Source organism: Macrobrachium rosenbergii, chromosome 47 (genome assembly GCF_040412425.1).
Source record: "Macrobrachium rosenbergii isolate ZJJX-2024 chromosome 47, ASM4041242v1, whole genome shotgun sequence".
NCBI classification, from domain to species: domain Eukaryota; kingdom Metazoa; phylum Arthropoda; class Malacostraca; order Decapoda; family Palaemonidae; genus Macrobrachium; species Macrobrachium rosenbergii.
The window spans coordinates 45,434,040-45,447,936 of record NC_089787.1 but is presented as its reverse complement, the minus strand read 5'-3'; the positions used below and the strand labels follow the sequence as shown (position 1 = coordinate 45,447,936).

General features: G+C 35.3%; 1 protein-coding gene across 2 annotated transcripts in view; it reads right to left on the bottom strand.

Annotated features, from left to right (window-relative positions):
• Window positions 1–219: 219 nt before the first annotated feature.
• Window positions 220–13,897, bottom strand: part of LOC136830823 (mitotic apparatus protein p62-like) — a 76,669-nt gene continuing 62,991 nt past the window's right edge. For both annotated transcript variants that reach the window (XM_067090791.1, XM_067090792.1), the window contains exon 5: window positions 220–330. In XM_067090791.1, coding sequence (XP_066946892.1) covers window positions 307–330 — 24 coding nt within the window. In that variant the 3' untranslated portion in view covers window positions 220–306. The remainder of the gene's footprint in view (window positions 331–13,897) is intronic.

Below are 13,897 nucleotides of genomic sequence, written 5' to 3'. Positions count from 1 at the left end.
CAGTTACCAGAGTGGCATTCATCTCTTAAGCTACTCAAAGTGGGAATTTTATCTAAATCACCTACCTTCTTGATTCACATAACACACTAACACACTACATGCACCATGCAGTCTCTAAAGTTTAACCTCCTTCATAAAACACTTACACCTCTACTCACACCATAAATACTCAAGAATATTCTCCACAATGACACTCTTGGGGCAAAGTGATACACAAGCTTTCATTAAACATTTTATCAAAGACAAATATTTCTCATTTAATTTTTCACATAAAAAACAAACGCAGTGAAGCAACACCTAAATTCTCTACTTTTTTGCCTTCTTCTTAACCTGCAAAAAGACAAACATTACATTTTAAGGGTGTCAGTTGATAATGGCTAATGCTTAAATATGATCCAAAACCTTTACACATTACTTAACAGTTTTCATCGGCATCTTTAACCTTTTTTTTTTTTAATTTAACAATTCCTTGCTGGCTCAGCATGTTTACACACTAACATATTCCTTTTCAAAAAAGCTGCAACTTCCCAATATGAACATTTTAAGCACTTTCCTATGAGGATATCTTTGAATATATATTTTTTCACACCAAAATGTCCAACTATAAAATAAAAGAAATTCCAAATTGCTTGTACTACTCCATTGAAATATATGCTAGATGAGTTTACATGGAAAATACTTTTTCTACGGAAATTTAATTTGTTCTTAGCGAACCCACCAATCATATTAAGCCTTAATCCTTGGAACAAGTCCAAGTGTTTCAGCACTTTTGTTGAGCACTGTGAGTAGGTGAATACATGAGTAAATTACATGGTTTGTCTGATAGTGCATGTGTCCAGATCATGGTAGACTATATCTTTGAAGTTACAATATCAAGGTACTATGTGGCAATGGATAAAGGACTAGGAACTGTATTTAAGAAGGTTGCAATCTGGCCCTATCTCATGCAGTCATTCCTTTCTTGGGCAACCTCATCCCTTGAAACATTGAAACATCTGCACACACCTAATGAAGGATCTACATCAGTCATTAGGGTACTAATATCTTGAAGGCTTTTATTCTTTGCTGATGCATCAACAAGGGGGATTCCTACTCCTAGACTCTCAAGAACCCAGTCCCCTGAGGCAATGAAGGATAACTTCCAGCAGAGGAAAAGGTCATAAACACAAGTGGATGTCAAAGACAGAGGTCCCTCGTGCAGTGATATCTTGAATTTGGTTGACTGGCTAGTGGCTAAGGATCAGGAGAAAAGACCAACCAACCAAAGCCACTCTGAAGAGACTAAAAAGAGGTTACAGTACATCTGAAGGTCAGGATGTCTCAAAAGGGAGACCCACAATCTGATGTTCTAATTTTTATTTTTTTAATATAATGGTGCCATGAAGCCATAAGGGACCTACTACACTATAAGGGCCCATCATAATTATGTTGCTACTCTGACCTTATTGCCAAAGGGATTGGCTTCAAATTTTCATTCTCATGGTTGATCTAATACCTAAACTTCTTTTATCAGGAAAACAACAAAATTCAATCTCTAACTTTATATAATTTACATTAAAAATGATTTAATTTTTCATAGAAAACTTATATAAAAAAATCTCCAGCCCAAAACACATTTCCTCAAGCCAAATTAACATGAAAAGAACAAAACAAATGATTTATACAAAATACATAGCCAGGGAGAGGAAAAAAAACAGATATGGAGAAATGCAATTTTATCAATGGCAAAAACAGCAACACATTGACAGAGAATGAGGATGAACTTATTAGGGGGCAAAAATGCTTTAGAATGTTGGATGAGTCTCTGTCCATCTTAGGACAATTCGAGGAGCTCAACAGGACAGAAGTAAAGGATGCCATCCAAAATATGAAGACCAACAAAGCAAGTGGACTAAGAGTAGTAAAAGAAATGGTAAGAGATTTGGATGAGGAAGTTACAGAATCATTGTGGGAACTGTTGGAGATGTGCTTGGAAGGAATGCCTTCTGACTGGGAGGAGAGTGAAATGGTGTGCATCTACAGTATGAGCAAAAGGGTGCTGTTACAGCATGGGGATATTATGGAGGAATAAATCTTATGGAACACACACTTAAACTATTGGAAAGAGTGACTGAAATCAAACCACAAAATTACTGACAGCCACAATATGCAGTTCGGGTTTACGCAAGTGAAAAGCATTGATGCTTTTTATACTGGAAGACAAGTACTGGAAAAAATTCTGGAAGTTAACAAGACGTTATACTGATGTTTTGTAGACCTAGAAAAGACTTCTGAGTGTTTTGTAGACACAAAAAAGGTTTTTGACAGAAAAGTTCCTGAGAGGCTAATAAGCATGATAAAAGGCAATATACAAGGGGTGCAAGAACACTAGTAAGGACAAAATATAGATGACATATGCATTTGAAGTTAAGGCTGGATTATATTAAGGGTCAGCTTCAAGCCCATTCCTCTTTGTAGTCATAATGGATGTGCTGAGTGAACATAGAGGAAATATGCTATGGCTCTGCTGTTTGAAGATGATGTTTGGTTAAACTATCAAAATAATAACGTAACAAATAAAACAAAAGAGAGAATTGCAAGAGAGATACAGGGCTTGGCAGGAGTGCCTGATAGAGTACCCTCAGAACCTGCTTCCTTCTCCAATGAAAGGTCATGATCAGTTTTATTAGGCTGCCAAGTGCTAAGCCTCCTTGGAGGGGTAGTGCTTAAAGGAGAAAAAGGAACAGAAGATGGAAGAGAGAATGAAATTAAAGGATTCAGGGGCATCATCAAAGGGGTATTCTCCCCAACAAAGCTGGCGAGTGCCTTTTATCCCTCTTCCTCTTCCTAAACCTAACTAACTAGGGCAAATCCCCAACAGCAAGTTTCCTGCAAGGAGAAGCCCTAGAACAAAACTTCCCCCCACAAGCAGCACAAACAAAAGTGAGGGCCAGTCATTTTGGACAACAAGAGTCTCCAACAAGGATGGTAATGTCTCTCACAATGACAATGGTCATCTTTTTACAATTACGATAAAAAAACAAACAGCAAGAATTAACACATAATTAAACGGCATGTTCTTGCCTATCAAGTATAGACAGGACAACAAGGTACATCATTCTCTATCATAGATGAAAGAAAAGTAAATGTGATGATCAGTGAGTGAGGGATATGCCCTGACATCCCCCCCCCAACCTATTAACTACCTTCTTACCAAGTTTTAAATGAGATTCCAGCTCGTGATGAAGGATACTCCTAGACAGAAAGCAATGCTTTGTATTTATGGATGAACAAAATAAAATTGCTGTTTTTGCAAGATCAACATTTAATAACTATTGTTCAAATCTAACAATTTTCCATTGATTTGCCCAGTCAGAATTGCATCCTCAACTCATGTCAAAACAAAGTCATATCTACTCTTGGTCCACAGAAAAAACTGGAGACAGGCCTATTCATATTTTTTCTGAGTTATCTGAAGTTATGAAATATCTAGAAAATAACGAAAATCGGTATATTTCAACTCAGTTCCCAACATAGCAAACATAGTTGAGCCTTCTTTAGAGCAAGACCTTACTTGCTTTGTTACTTTTTTACATCACATAATTATGTCTGGCTTACAGATGGAGCTAGAATGCTTTTTTGGTTGTTATCTTGTTTACAAACAACACAAAATTGTGAGCACCTCTTATAAACAATAACATGAAACACTTTTTTTTTAAATGATACATATTTTTCAAGGAACAAAATCTTAAAAAGCCCCCTTAGCTGCCAAATTTCAAAATTTTGCATTTTAATTCAGTATATGATTTTGTTTTTTCCATGAGAAATTTAGTAACCTACTGAGGAGGACCAGCTATCTACTTTCATTAAGGCAACATTAAGAATAAGCTTAGGTTTGAAGCCATATACAATAAAGTAAAATCTTCTGTATGTATTTTTAATTCCCTTTGGTGACTAATTCATAATGTTGATTACTAGGAGGAATACTGTTACTTAATACCCTCTCTTGTGGAACATTATTTTTTGTACAATTTATAGGTCTCTGAATGTTATGAATTTGCACTTAAGATGTGCAATCTGAACAGAAAGTTTAAGAATAAACCAGGAGTAAATTCTTATTCTTCCTCTGTCAGAAATTTACTATAGTATAGCACTGTTATATTAAAAAGTATCTTGGTGATGTTTCTACAATATTTGCAGATTGCAGCACTGGTATAATGCAAGCAAACTGCAATGTTACAATCATAATTGTGAACAGCCACCATAATGTTAATGTAACTCAACTGAATTTCAAATATGAGTCAAACACATCTTAATATCTTTATAATTGCCTTTAAGAAAATATGGATTTTCATAACAAATTCTATTATTTGGATACTTACCTACTGTTAAAGAGAGCTTATATCTCTGCACCTAGACACGAGTCGGTATTCACAAAAAAAAAAAAAAAAAAAAAAATATATATATATATATATATATATATATATATATATATATATATATATATATATATATATATATATATATATATATATAGTTAAAGGGCAAGACATATCTCAACATCGCCACATCTTCAGGATTTTCTACAAAATAAAATATAATATGTTAACATAAAATCTGAGCTGATTATAAAATCCAGTAGTTGAAAAAGCTAAAACAATTTTATGGTAAAATTACAACTCACAGACTTAAATTACACACACATTAAAACTGAGAATATACACAAAAAAAAAAAAAAAAAAAACTTTATAAAAGCAAACAACATTTAAATATCTAAGCAAATTATATATAAATAAAAAAACACACACACAATAAAAAGCAAAATTATACACTCACACACTGAAGACACACACACAATAACATCAAAGATAAAAAAAAAAAAAGAAAAAAATGGTTGTTTAGAAAAACTGGCTGATATTTAACGTTTCCAAAATCAGATGTTAAAGAGTTCCTTTGTTTGGCCAATAATTTTAAAATCTTATTATTTGATGGTACTTTTACATTTGATAATGTGGTTCCTTATATAAGAAGTTTCGAGTTAGATAGCCTATAACTAACGCCCGATGAGAATCAATCAATATATTTTCCCAGATTACATCTGGGACAAGTGTATTCATAAACGACGCCCGACGTCATCAAAGGGCAGAGCCTATCCTTAAACTTGAAGAGCGAGCCAATGGTCTTAGCAGATTCTTAGGTATAAGCTTTTTAGATTTATGGCTCCAAAATGTTTATGTACAGATCTTAGTAAAATCTGGGAAAATATATTGGATCTACCCGGTTGGTCAGGGCGATTCTCATCGGGTGTTAGTTATAGAACTGGTTGTAAGCTATCTAACCCGGAAACTTCTTACAACATTATCAAATGTAAAAGTACCATCAAATATAAGATTTTAAAATTATTGGCCAAACAAAGGAACTCAACGAACTACAAATTACGTAGTTCCGACTCAAACAACCATTCCTCTGCTGTCCCGTTGTTTTTAGCCTGAATTTTCTGTCACTGTGTGTAAAACAGTTTTATGAGTGTATAATTTTTGCTTTTTATTGTATGTGTTGGCGTTCTTTTATTTATATATAATTTGCCGAGATATTTAAATGTTCGCTTGTTTTTATAAAGTTTTTTTAAATTTTTTTTTTTGTACCTATATTCTCAGTTTTAATCAAAGTGTGAGTAATTTAAGTCAAGTGAATTTTAAAAAATTGTTTTAATTTTTAACTATGGATTTTATAATCAATTTTATGTTAACATATTATATTTTATTTTGTAGAAAATCCCTGAAGATGTGGCGATGTTGTCACAGGAGGATTAAAACAAAATGCGAACCTTTATCTGCTTCATCGATGAATGAGCGCTTGCTGTTTTCTATATAATATATATATATATATATATATATATATATATATATATATATATATATATATATATTGCCTGGCTGACCCAGATGACTGTCTAACCTGCTCTCCACCATATGCATTTTGAATGTTTTAGCTTGCCAGAATTCTCCTGACAGCCCTAACAAGTTGTGGGGAGGGTGGGCAGGGTCTACTTTAACTTAACAGTAGGTAGGTATCCAAATAAATTTTATGATGAAAATTTATATTATTTGGGATGAATTTTACCTACTGTTAAAAACAGCCAATTCCCACAATGAGAAAATGATGGCGAGTAGTGCAGCTAGACAAAACCTGCTCAGCTAAGTGAGCCAAAAGCTTCTCACAGGACACCCAAAACATTCATAACTGATCTGGAATCTTTCCTGGATATTACTGCTGCCAGAGGGTGGATTCCATTCAGTGAGCAAGGTGGTCAAGTGTGCAGCAAAATGCAGTCTTATGGAGAAAACTGCTACTTCAGCCAGAATGAAAGGAAGTGGCACAATGGAATCCCTATGCCTGGGTCCAAAAGCTCACAAATGATAGTAAACTAAAATAAATACTTTATGGTACAAAGGTATGCTCCAATTCAACAAATGCACCTTCATGCTCCCAAAAAACCAACATCTAGGATTAAAAAATAAAAAAGCCTAAGGAAAAGACTTTACCCATTACTACTAGCAGACTAAGGGCTTTACGGTTCTCAAACACAATGTCTACATATTTTACATAATGAGCAGCAAAAACCAATGCACTTCCACTGTGCCACATTAGCCACATCTTCAAGTGACAAATTCTTCAAAAAACTAAATGATGTAGTAACTGTTCTTACACTATGAACATTAACTTCGATAAAGGTTTTCATGTGTTAGTCTTAATAAGAGCTTAATAAAAAGAGAGATTGCATTCTTGGATAAGGGAGTGTTATGCTTCCTAACACCACAAAATAAATGGTTAACTTTGTCCCTTACAGGCTTTAACCTATCTAAATAAATTTCAACTCTTTTTACTGTTGCTACAGCCACCCAAAAAAGGTTTTCAGAGTCAGAAACTTCAAACAGCAGTCACCAAAAGTTCCTTACTATATCTAAGAAAGCGAAAGAACTTAATGATGACGTTTATATAGATATGGGTGCTGGAAATCCCTCTAGAATAACAAAAGGAAAATTACATAAACCACTGCCTCTGACACAAAGCCAAGGTTGTCTCCTCTTGATTTAAGGAGAGATTCCCAAGATACCTCAAAAAACCTTCGCGCTTGGAGGAGATGGTCAAGTGCCTTCAAGTGGTTTAGTAAAGAATGCGGAGGCTTTGGTGGAACTGCATGCGATTCAGTTGTCTGAGTAGAACATTCCTTATTGGAAGAATTTGAGGGAGATCTACTGAAAGAGCCTGAAGGTCTGAAAACCATTCCCTCTAAGGTCATAGAGGCACTAAGCCATTCTGAAACTCTTGACTTCCTGGAACTTATTCGGAAATTTCCTTATTACTGCGAAAGGGGGAAAGGCATAAGCGTTTAGACTGGATCAATCTTGAAGAAAAAACGCCATTGGCTAAGCCTGAGGGTCCTGGAATGAAGAACAATACACTGGCAGTTTCTTGTTCATCGGCATCACAAATGAGTTCACATCTGATACTCCCCATAAACTCCACAGCGATTGGCAAACTTGCAGAAGTAACGACCAATTATGAAGTTTTTTACTTGCTTCTCCAGTAGTAGGACATGATGCTGAATGGCCGGAATTCCAAACTGACAAAATACCAAACAGACATGAGGCCAAATGTACAAGAAGTCGAAACAGTCTTTGGTAGGTCGTAAAGTAGATAACTACCACAAACCTTAAATAGATAATTACCAATTTCATTACTGGTAACAAGGAAAACTAATTTTTTTAATTTAGTATAGGCAGTCCCCGGTTATCGCTGATTTCTGCTTATCGGCGCCGATACATGCCTAACAGAGGTGCTGATGAGCACAAAAATTGCCAAAAAAGCCCCCAAAATTGCTGATTTTTGGTTATCGTCACACCATCAGAACAGAACCCCTGCCGATAACCGGGGACTGCCTGTATCCCCTGAGTTTGATCATGGATTTCGTTAAGAAAACATGAGGAGGAAGAAAGCTTCTTTTAAATGGTTATGCCCATGTTGTGGATAAAAATGTTAATGACACTATATATTGGCGGTGTGAAAAACGCAAAGAGTGTAGTGCTAGACTTAAAACTACTGATGATAAAGTACAAAGCAATGCATGAGATCATTCTCATCCAGCTGATGGGGCTTGTAATTTGGTTTTTAAAGTATTGGACGGTACGAAGAGTACAGCTGAGCATTCAGAAGAAGTTATGAGGACCATAATTAGGAATGCAATGGAAGAATTGCCACTTGGTGCAGCTGGAGCCCTACCTGAGAAAGAAAACTTGAAAGAATCATACGAAGACCAATAAGGGTAGAAATGGTTGAAGCTTTGGACGTAACAATGTGAGGAAAGAATTTTGGATGTATGAAAGTGATGCTGTTGTTATCTTTTCTTAAAAAAAAAAAAAAAAAAAAAAAAAAAAAAAAAATCAAACATAGTTTGGAGATGGAACATTCGACTTTGCCCCACTAGGCAAGCAATTATATACTATCCATGCGCTTATTCCAGGAAACAAAATTTGCCTTCAATTTACTGTATAGCAAGTAGTGAGCGCAAAAGAGCTTACGAGATTTTTAATTTCTTAAAAACAGTGGAGTAAATGACCCAACATCCATGATAATAAATTTCAAAAAAGCAGTAGCTAAGTGTTAAGCAAACTTTCCCAAACATTAATTTCAGGCTGTTTTTTATTTTATTTTGGCCAATGCCTATGGCGCAACATTAAAGTCAGTGGACTGCAAAATGGTAAGCCGAACCTGAGAATGCACACTTCATTAAGCAATTGCAGGCTCTTGCTTTTGCGCAAACTGGTAAGCCGAACCTGAGAATGCACACTTCATTAAGCAATTGCAGGCTCTTGCTTTTGCCCCACCACCTGGTGTTCAAGATTTATTTGATGAATTCCTTGCTCAATTAGATCCAACAGTTGATGAAATGTTAAGCTATTTTCTAGTTTATTTTGAGAGAACGTGGTTAGGAGCAGTGCAGCAGGGAAGGAGAAGGAAGGCTATTTTTGACGTAGAATTACAGTCATTTCACTCTCGTGTTATGGATAACTTGCCCAGAACCAACAACTGGCTTGAAGGTTGGCATGCAGCTTTCAAAAAAAGGCTTAATATAATTCATCTCATATTACCCAAGCTTCTAAAAATTATCAGGAGAGAACAAGCTACAAATGAAGTTCTAATCGAACAGGCATCTATGGGAATCAATATTTCATGGACAAACAGAAACATGATGCCATCAACGAAAGAATTAAGTCTATTTGCAACTCCTATATTCCCTATAACAATGTTGGCCTAGGTTTACTACATGCTTTAGTTTAATGACATAAAATATTTATACATTACTTTACCTGATTATTTTATTACTTTGTTTTCACAATAATATTTTGTCAAAGAAAGTTGCAAATAACGGTTTTAATTATAAATCCTATATCTTTTGTGAAAGAACATTACAAGTATATAATGGTTTTAATTATTTATCCTATCCCTTTCGATTTCTTATATATTCAGCATCTTGTCCATTTGGCTTCCAGTCATTCTGACTTCCTGGCCGTTCGGCATCACGTCCATTCTTTTTCCTGTCCGTTCGACTTCTTGGCTTTGGCACAAGTGCATTTGGCATTGTGTCCACACATGGCTTCTCCGATGGAAAAGTCTGAAAACTGTGAGTCTATTCTCATCCCCAGATACAAGATGGAATGAGTTGGAATCATGATAGACTTCTGAACAATTATCATGGAATCATGATAGACTTCTGAACAATTATCATGACGCCAAGCAACTGAGCCACATAAAGCAGCAATTCCTTGGCCCTTAGAAATCCGTTGAAAGAGTTAGCCAGCATTAACCAGTTGTCCAAGTAAAAGAGAATCCTTGCTCCTAAAAGGTGACTCCATCCCCCTACAGCCATCAACACTGTACACAGGCCAAAACAAAGTGCCCTGAACTAAAATACTTTCCCTGTAAATAAAAATCTATGGAACTTGTGCAACTTAGGATTTTATCAGAAGTTGGAAATTTGCGTCCTGCATGTCCAACGATGTTACCCAGTCATTTGAGCAGCTTTACTCTTACCAAAGCCTGATGTGGACTTTTGAAAAGTCTTAACAAGCGGCCAAAGACAAGTCCAGATGTGAGGAGGGATGAATTTTCAATGGAGGGCCCAAAGGAAGAGCAGGAGCTGGCCTTTTCATGTCTGACTAAAGTGATTGTTTAATAAAATCCCTATTTTCCTGTACCAAAATACCTTCCCTTATTGCCTTAAAGAGTTTGACTGCGAAGGTGACTCAAAGGAGAATCCAAAACTGCTGCCATCTTCTGAGTGGGAGAGACCTTACATGAAAGATTTGATTGCCATTGTTCTCTCTCTTCAAAACCAAGTTAGTGAAAGCATGAGTACTTTTGCCTACAGCATCCTAAACAGCCTTGTCTAACCAGGTAAGAAAATCTAATGACCCCTCCCAGATTCTGATAGCTGCTGGTGCCACAAATTCCTTAAGCTGGTGCAGAGCAGTGGCAACTACCGAATGAAAAGATAAGACTTCATTAATTCTAAACAAACCTTGGACAAAGCATCTGCCTCTGCATTAGTCCAAAGCATCTTGCGAGTCCAAAGAGCACATCTCTTCAAAGGTTGAGACATGAATAGATATCTGAATCATCTGCTGGTATTGTATTGTACGAGGCAGCTCTTTGCTAATTCAAAACACCAGGAAGACATGAGCTGGCAGAAATAAACTCAGTTGTGTGTTCCAGAGTAAGAAAAAACTCATTGCAATGTGCTCCAACTGAAGAAGCAAGCTTGGGTTTCTTCAAAGACTAAATAGGCATCAAAATAATCAAAAGATAACCAAGAACTAGTCTCTACAGGACCTCTTTCCTCCACTTAACAAGGATAAAGCAAAGCTCAACACTCCAGCAAGCTCCTCTTCTGCCAGAGGAAGAGTTGGGGTGAGAGCAGCCGACTCCTCACAACAAACCTCCGCCTTGACTAAGGAGAAGACTGAAGACAATGCAGTCTGAAGTGGTTTACCTGAGTCAACACAAATCAGCTGAGCACGAGAAGACGAAGCGCCACCTGATGCCAAAGAAAACAGGAAAGTTTGGGAGGAAGGGAGAAAGGTACAACAGCAACACCATGTGACCTGGGGAAATGTACCTCAAAGTTACCTGGTTTTTATAGCAGGTACCCTGAATTTTCAGAAAAATTAGGGTAGACTTTCTGAAACCTGGCAGCAAGTGAGAATTTTAGGTTCAGTTTCACTATGTCGGGTGAAAATTTTGACCCGGAAATTCAGCGTCGCTGAAAGTAAAATGACCATATCTCTCTTAAAATTTAATGTAGAAGGATCAAATACCACTCAAAATGTTCCTTTTAATGAGCTCTTTCCAAAAGTATATAAACCTTTTCCCTTCTGATTAATATTAGGTCACAAATCACAAAAATTTTGCCAGAAATAGAGAAAACCTAATAATTTATCTTCCTAACAAAGAATGGTCAGAATCATACAATATTAAAGAATACATGGCTTATATTAACAATAATCAAAAGGGCAACACTGTACTAATACAGTAAACCCCACGTATTTGAGTGATTTTCTGTGGAACATATATATAAATTATTCGCGAAAAATTCAGCAATTTGCAGATTTTTTTGTCAGGAAATATTCACTAATTAGTGTGTATTGATGTTATTTTCATGACTAAATACATTTTTTATAACAAAACTGATTTACTAATTCTCAAATGTTATTATAATAATAATAATAATCCTCTTAATAATAATAACACTCTAAGATTAAATAATACGTAACTCAAAGAGAAAGAAACTGATTTTCTTCCTTCCATTCAGGATGTAGCCAATCTCATTAAAGCAAAGACAAATACTCTGAATTGATACTACTGAAATATTAAAATCATATTAAAGTACTATTGAAATTACATTAAATTATATTAAAATTATATTATAAGTGTTTCACGATGAGAGTATAAGCACTTTGAGAAGGTACATTTTATAATAAAATAATGATTTACAGTATGTACTAATTTTCAAATATTAATATTGTTTAACCCTTAAATGCCGACTGGACGTATCGTACGTCGACTAAAATTGTCTGTTGGGTGTCGAGTGGACATACCGTACGTCGACTACAAAAAATTTCAACCTTCGGTCAACTTTGACTCGACCGAAATGGTCGAAAAACGCAATTGTAAGCTAAAACTCTTACATTCTAGTAATATTCAATCATTTACCTTCATTTTGCAACAAATTGGAAGTCTCTAGCACAATATTTCGATTTATGGTGAATTTTTAAAAAAACCTTTTTCTTACAACCGCGCGGTAATTCGGCCGAAAATTTCAGAAATTCTTTCGTCATTTTGTCGTAATGTTTGCACCGGTTTATATTAGTCGTTACATAAAGTTTTATATATGGAAATGTGTGCAATTTCATGTAGAATACAACAGAAAATAACTCATGGTTGTAGCTTCTATCAGCTTTGAAATATTTCCATATAAATCACGATAAGTGCCAAAATTTCAACCTTCGGTCAACTTTAACTCGACCGAAATGGTCGAAAATCACAATTGTAAGCTAAAACTCTTACATTCTAGTAATATTCAGTCATGTACCTTCATTTTTCAACAAACTGGAAGTCTCTAGCACAATACTTTGATTTATGGTGAATTTTTGAAAAACTTTTTCTTTACGTCCGCTCGCGTAACTCTGCCGAACATCTCAGAAATTCTTTCGTCACGTTGTCGTAATGTTAGCACCGTTTTATATTAGTCATTACATAAAGTTTTATATATGGAAATGTGCGCAATTTCATGTAGAATACAACAGAAAATAACTCATGGTTGTAGCTTTTATCGGTTTTGAAATATTTTCATATAAATCACGATAAATAGAAAAAATTCGACTTTCGGTCAACTTTGACTCGACCGAAATGGTCGAAAACTGCAATTGTAAGCTAAAACACTTACATTCTAGTAATATTCAATCATGTACCTTCATTTTGCAACAAACTGGAAGTCTCTAGCACAATATTTCGATTTATGGTGAATTTTTGAAAGAAACTTTTTCTTACGTCCGCGCGGTAACTGCCGAAAATTTCAGAAATTCTTTGGTTATTTTGTCGTAATGTTTGCACCGGTTTATATTAGTCGTTACATAAAGTTTTATATATGGAAATGTGTGCAATTTCATGTAGAATACAACAGAAAATAACTCATGGTTGTAGCTTTTATCAGTTTTGAAATATTTCCATATAAATCATGATAAGTGCCAAAATTTCAAGCTTTGGTCAACTTTAACTTGACCGATATGGTTGAAAAACCCAATTGTAAGCTAAAACTCTTACATTCTAGTAATATTCAATCATGTACCTTCATTTTGCAACAAACTGGAAGTCTCTAGCACAATATTTCGATTTATGGTGAATTTCTGGGGAAAAAAAAAAAAAAACTTTCCTTATGTCTACGCGCGGTAACTCGGCCGAACATCTCAGAAATTCTTTCGTCACTGTCGTGATGTTTTCATCGTTTTATATTAGTCGTTACATAAAGTTTTATATACGAAAATGTGCGCAATTTCATGTAGAATACAACACAAAATAACTCATGGTTGTATCTTTTATCAGTTTTGAAGTATTTTCATATAAATCATGATAAGTGCCAAAATTTCAACCTTCGGTCAACCTTAACTCGACTGAAATGATCGAAAAACGCAATTGTAAGCTAAAACTCTTACATTCTAGTAATATTCAATCACATGTACCTTCATTTTGCAACAAACTGGAAGTCTCTAGCACAATATTTCGATGTATGGTGAATTTAAAAAAAAAACGTTTTCCTTACGTCTGCGCGGTAACTCGGCCAAACATCTCAGAAATTCTT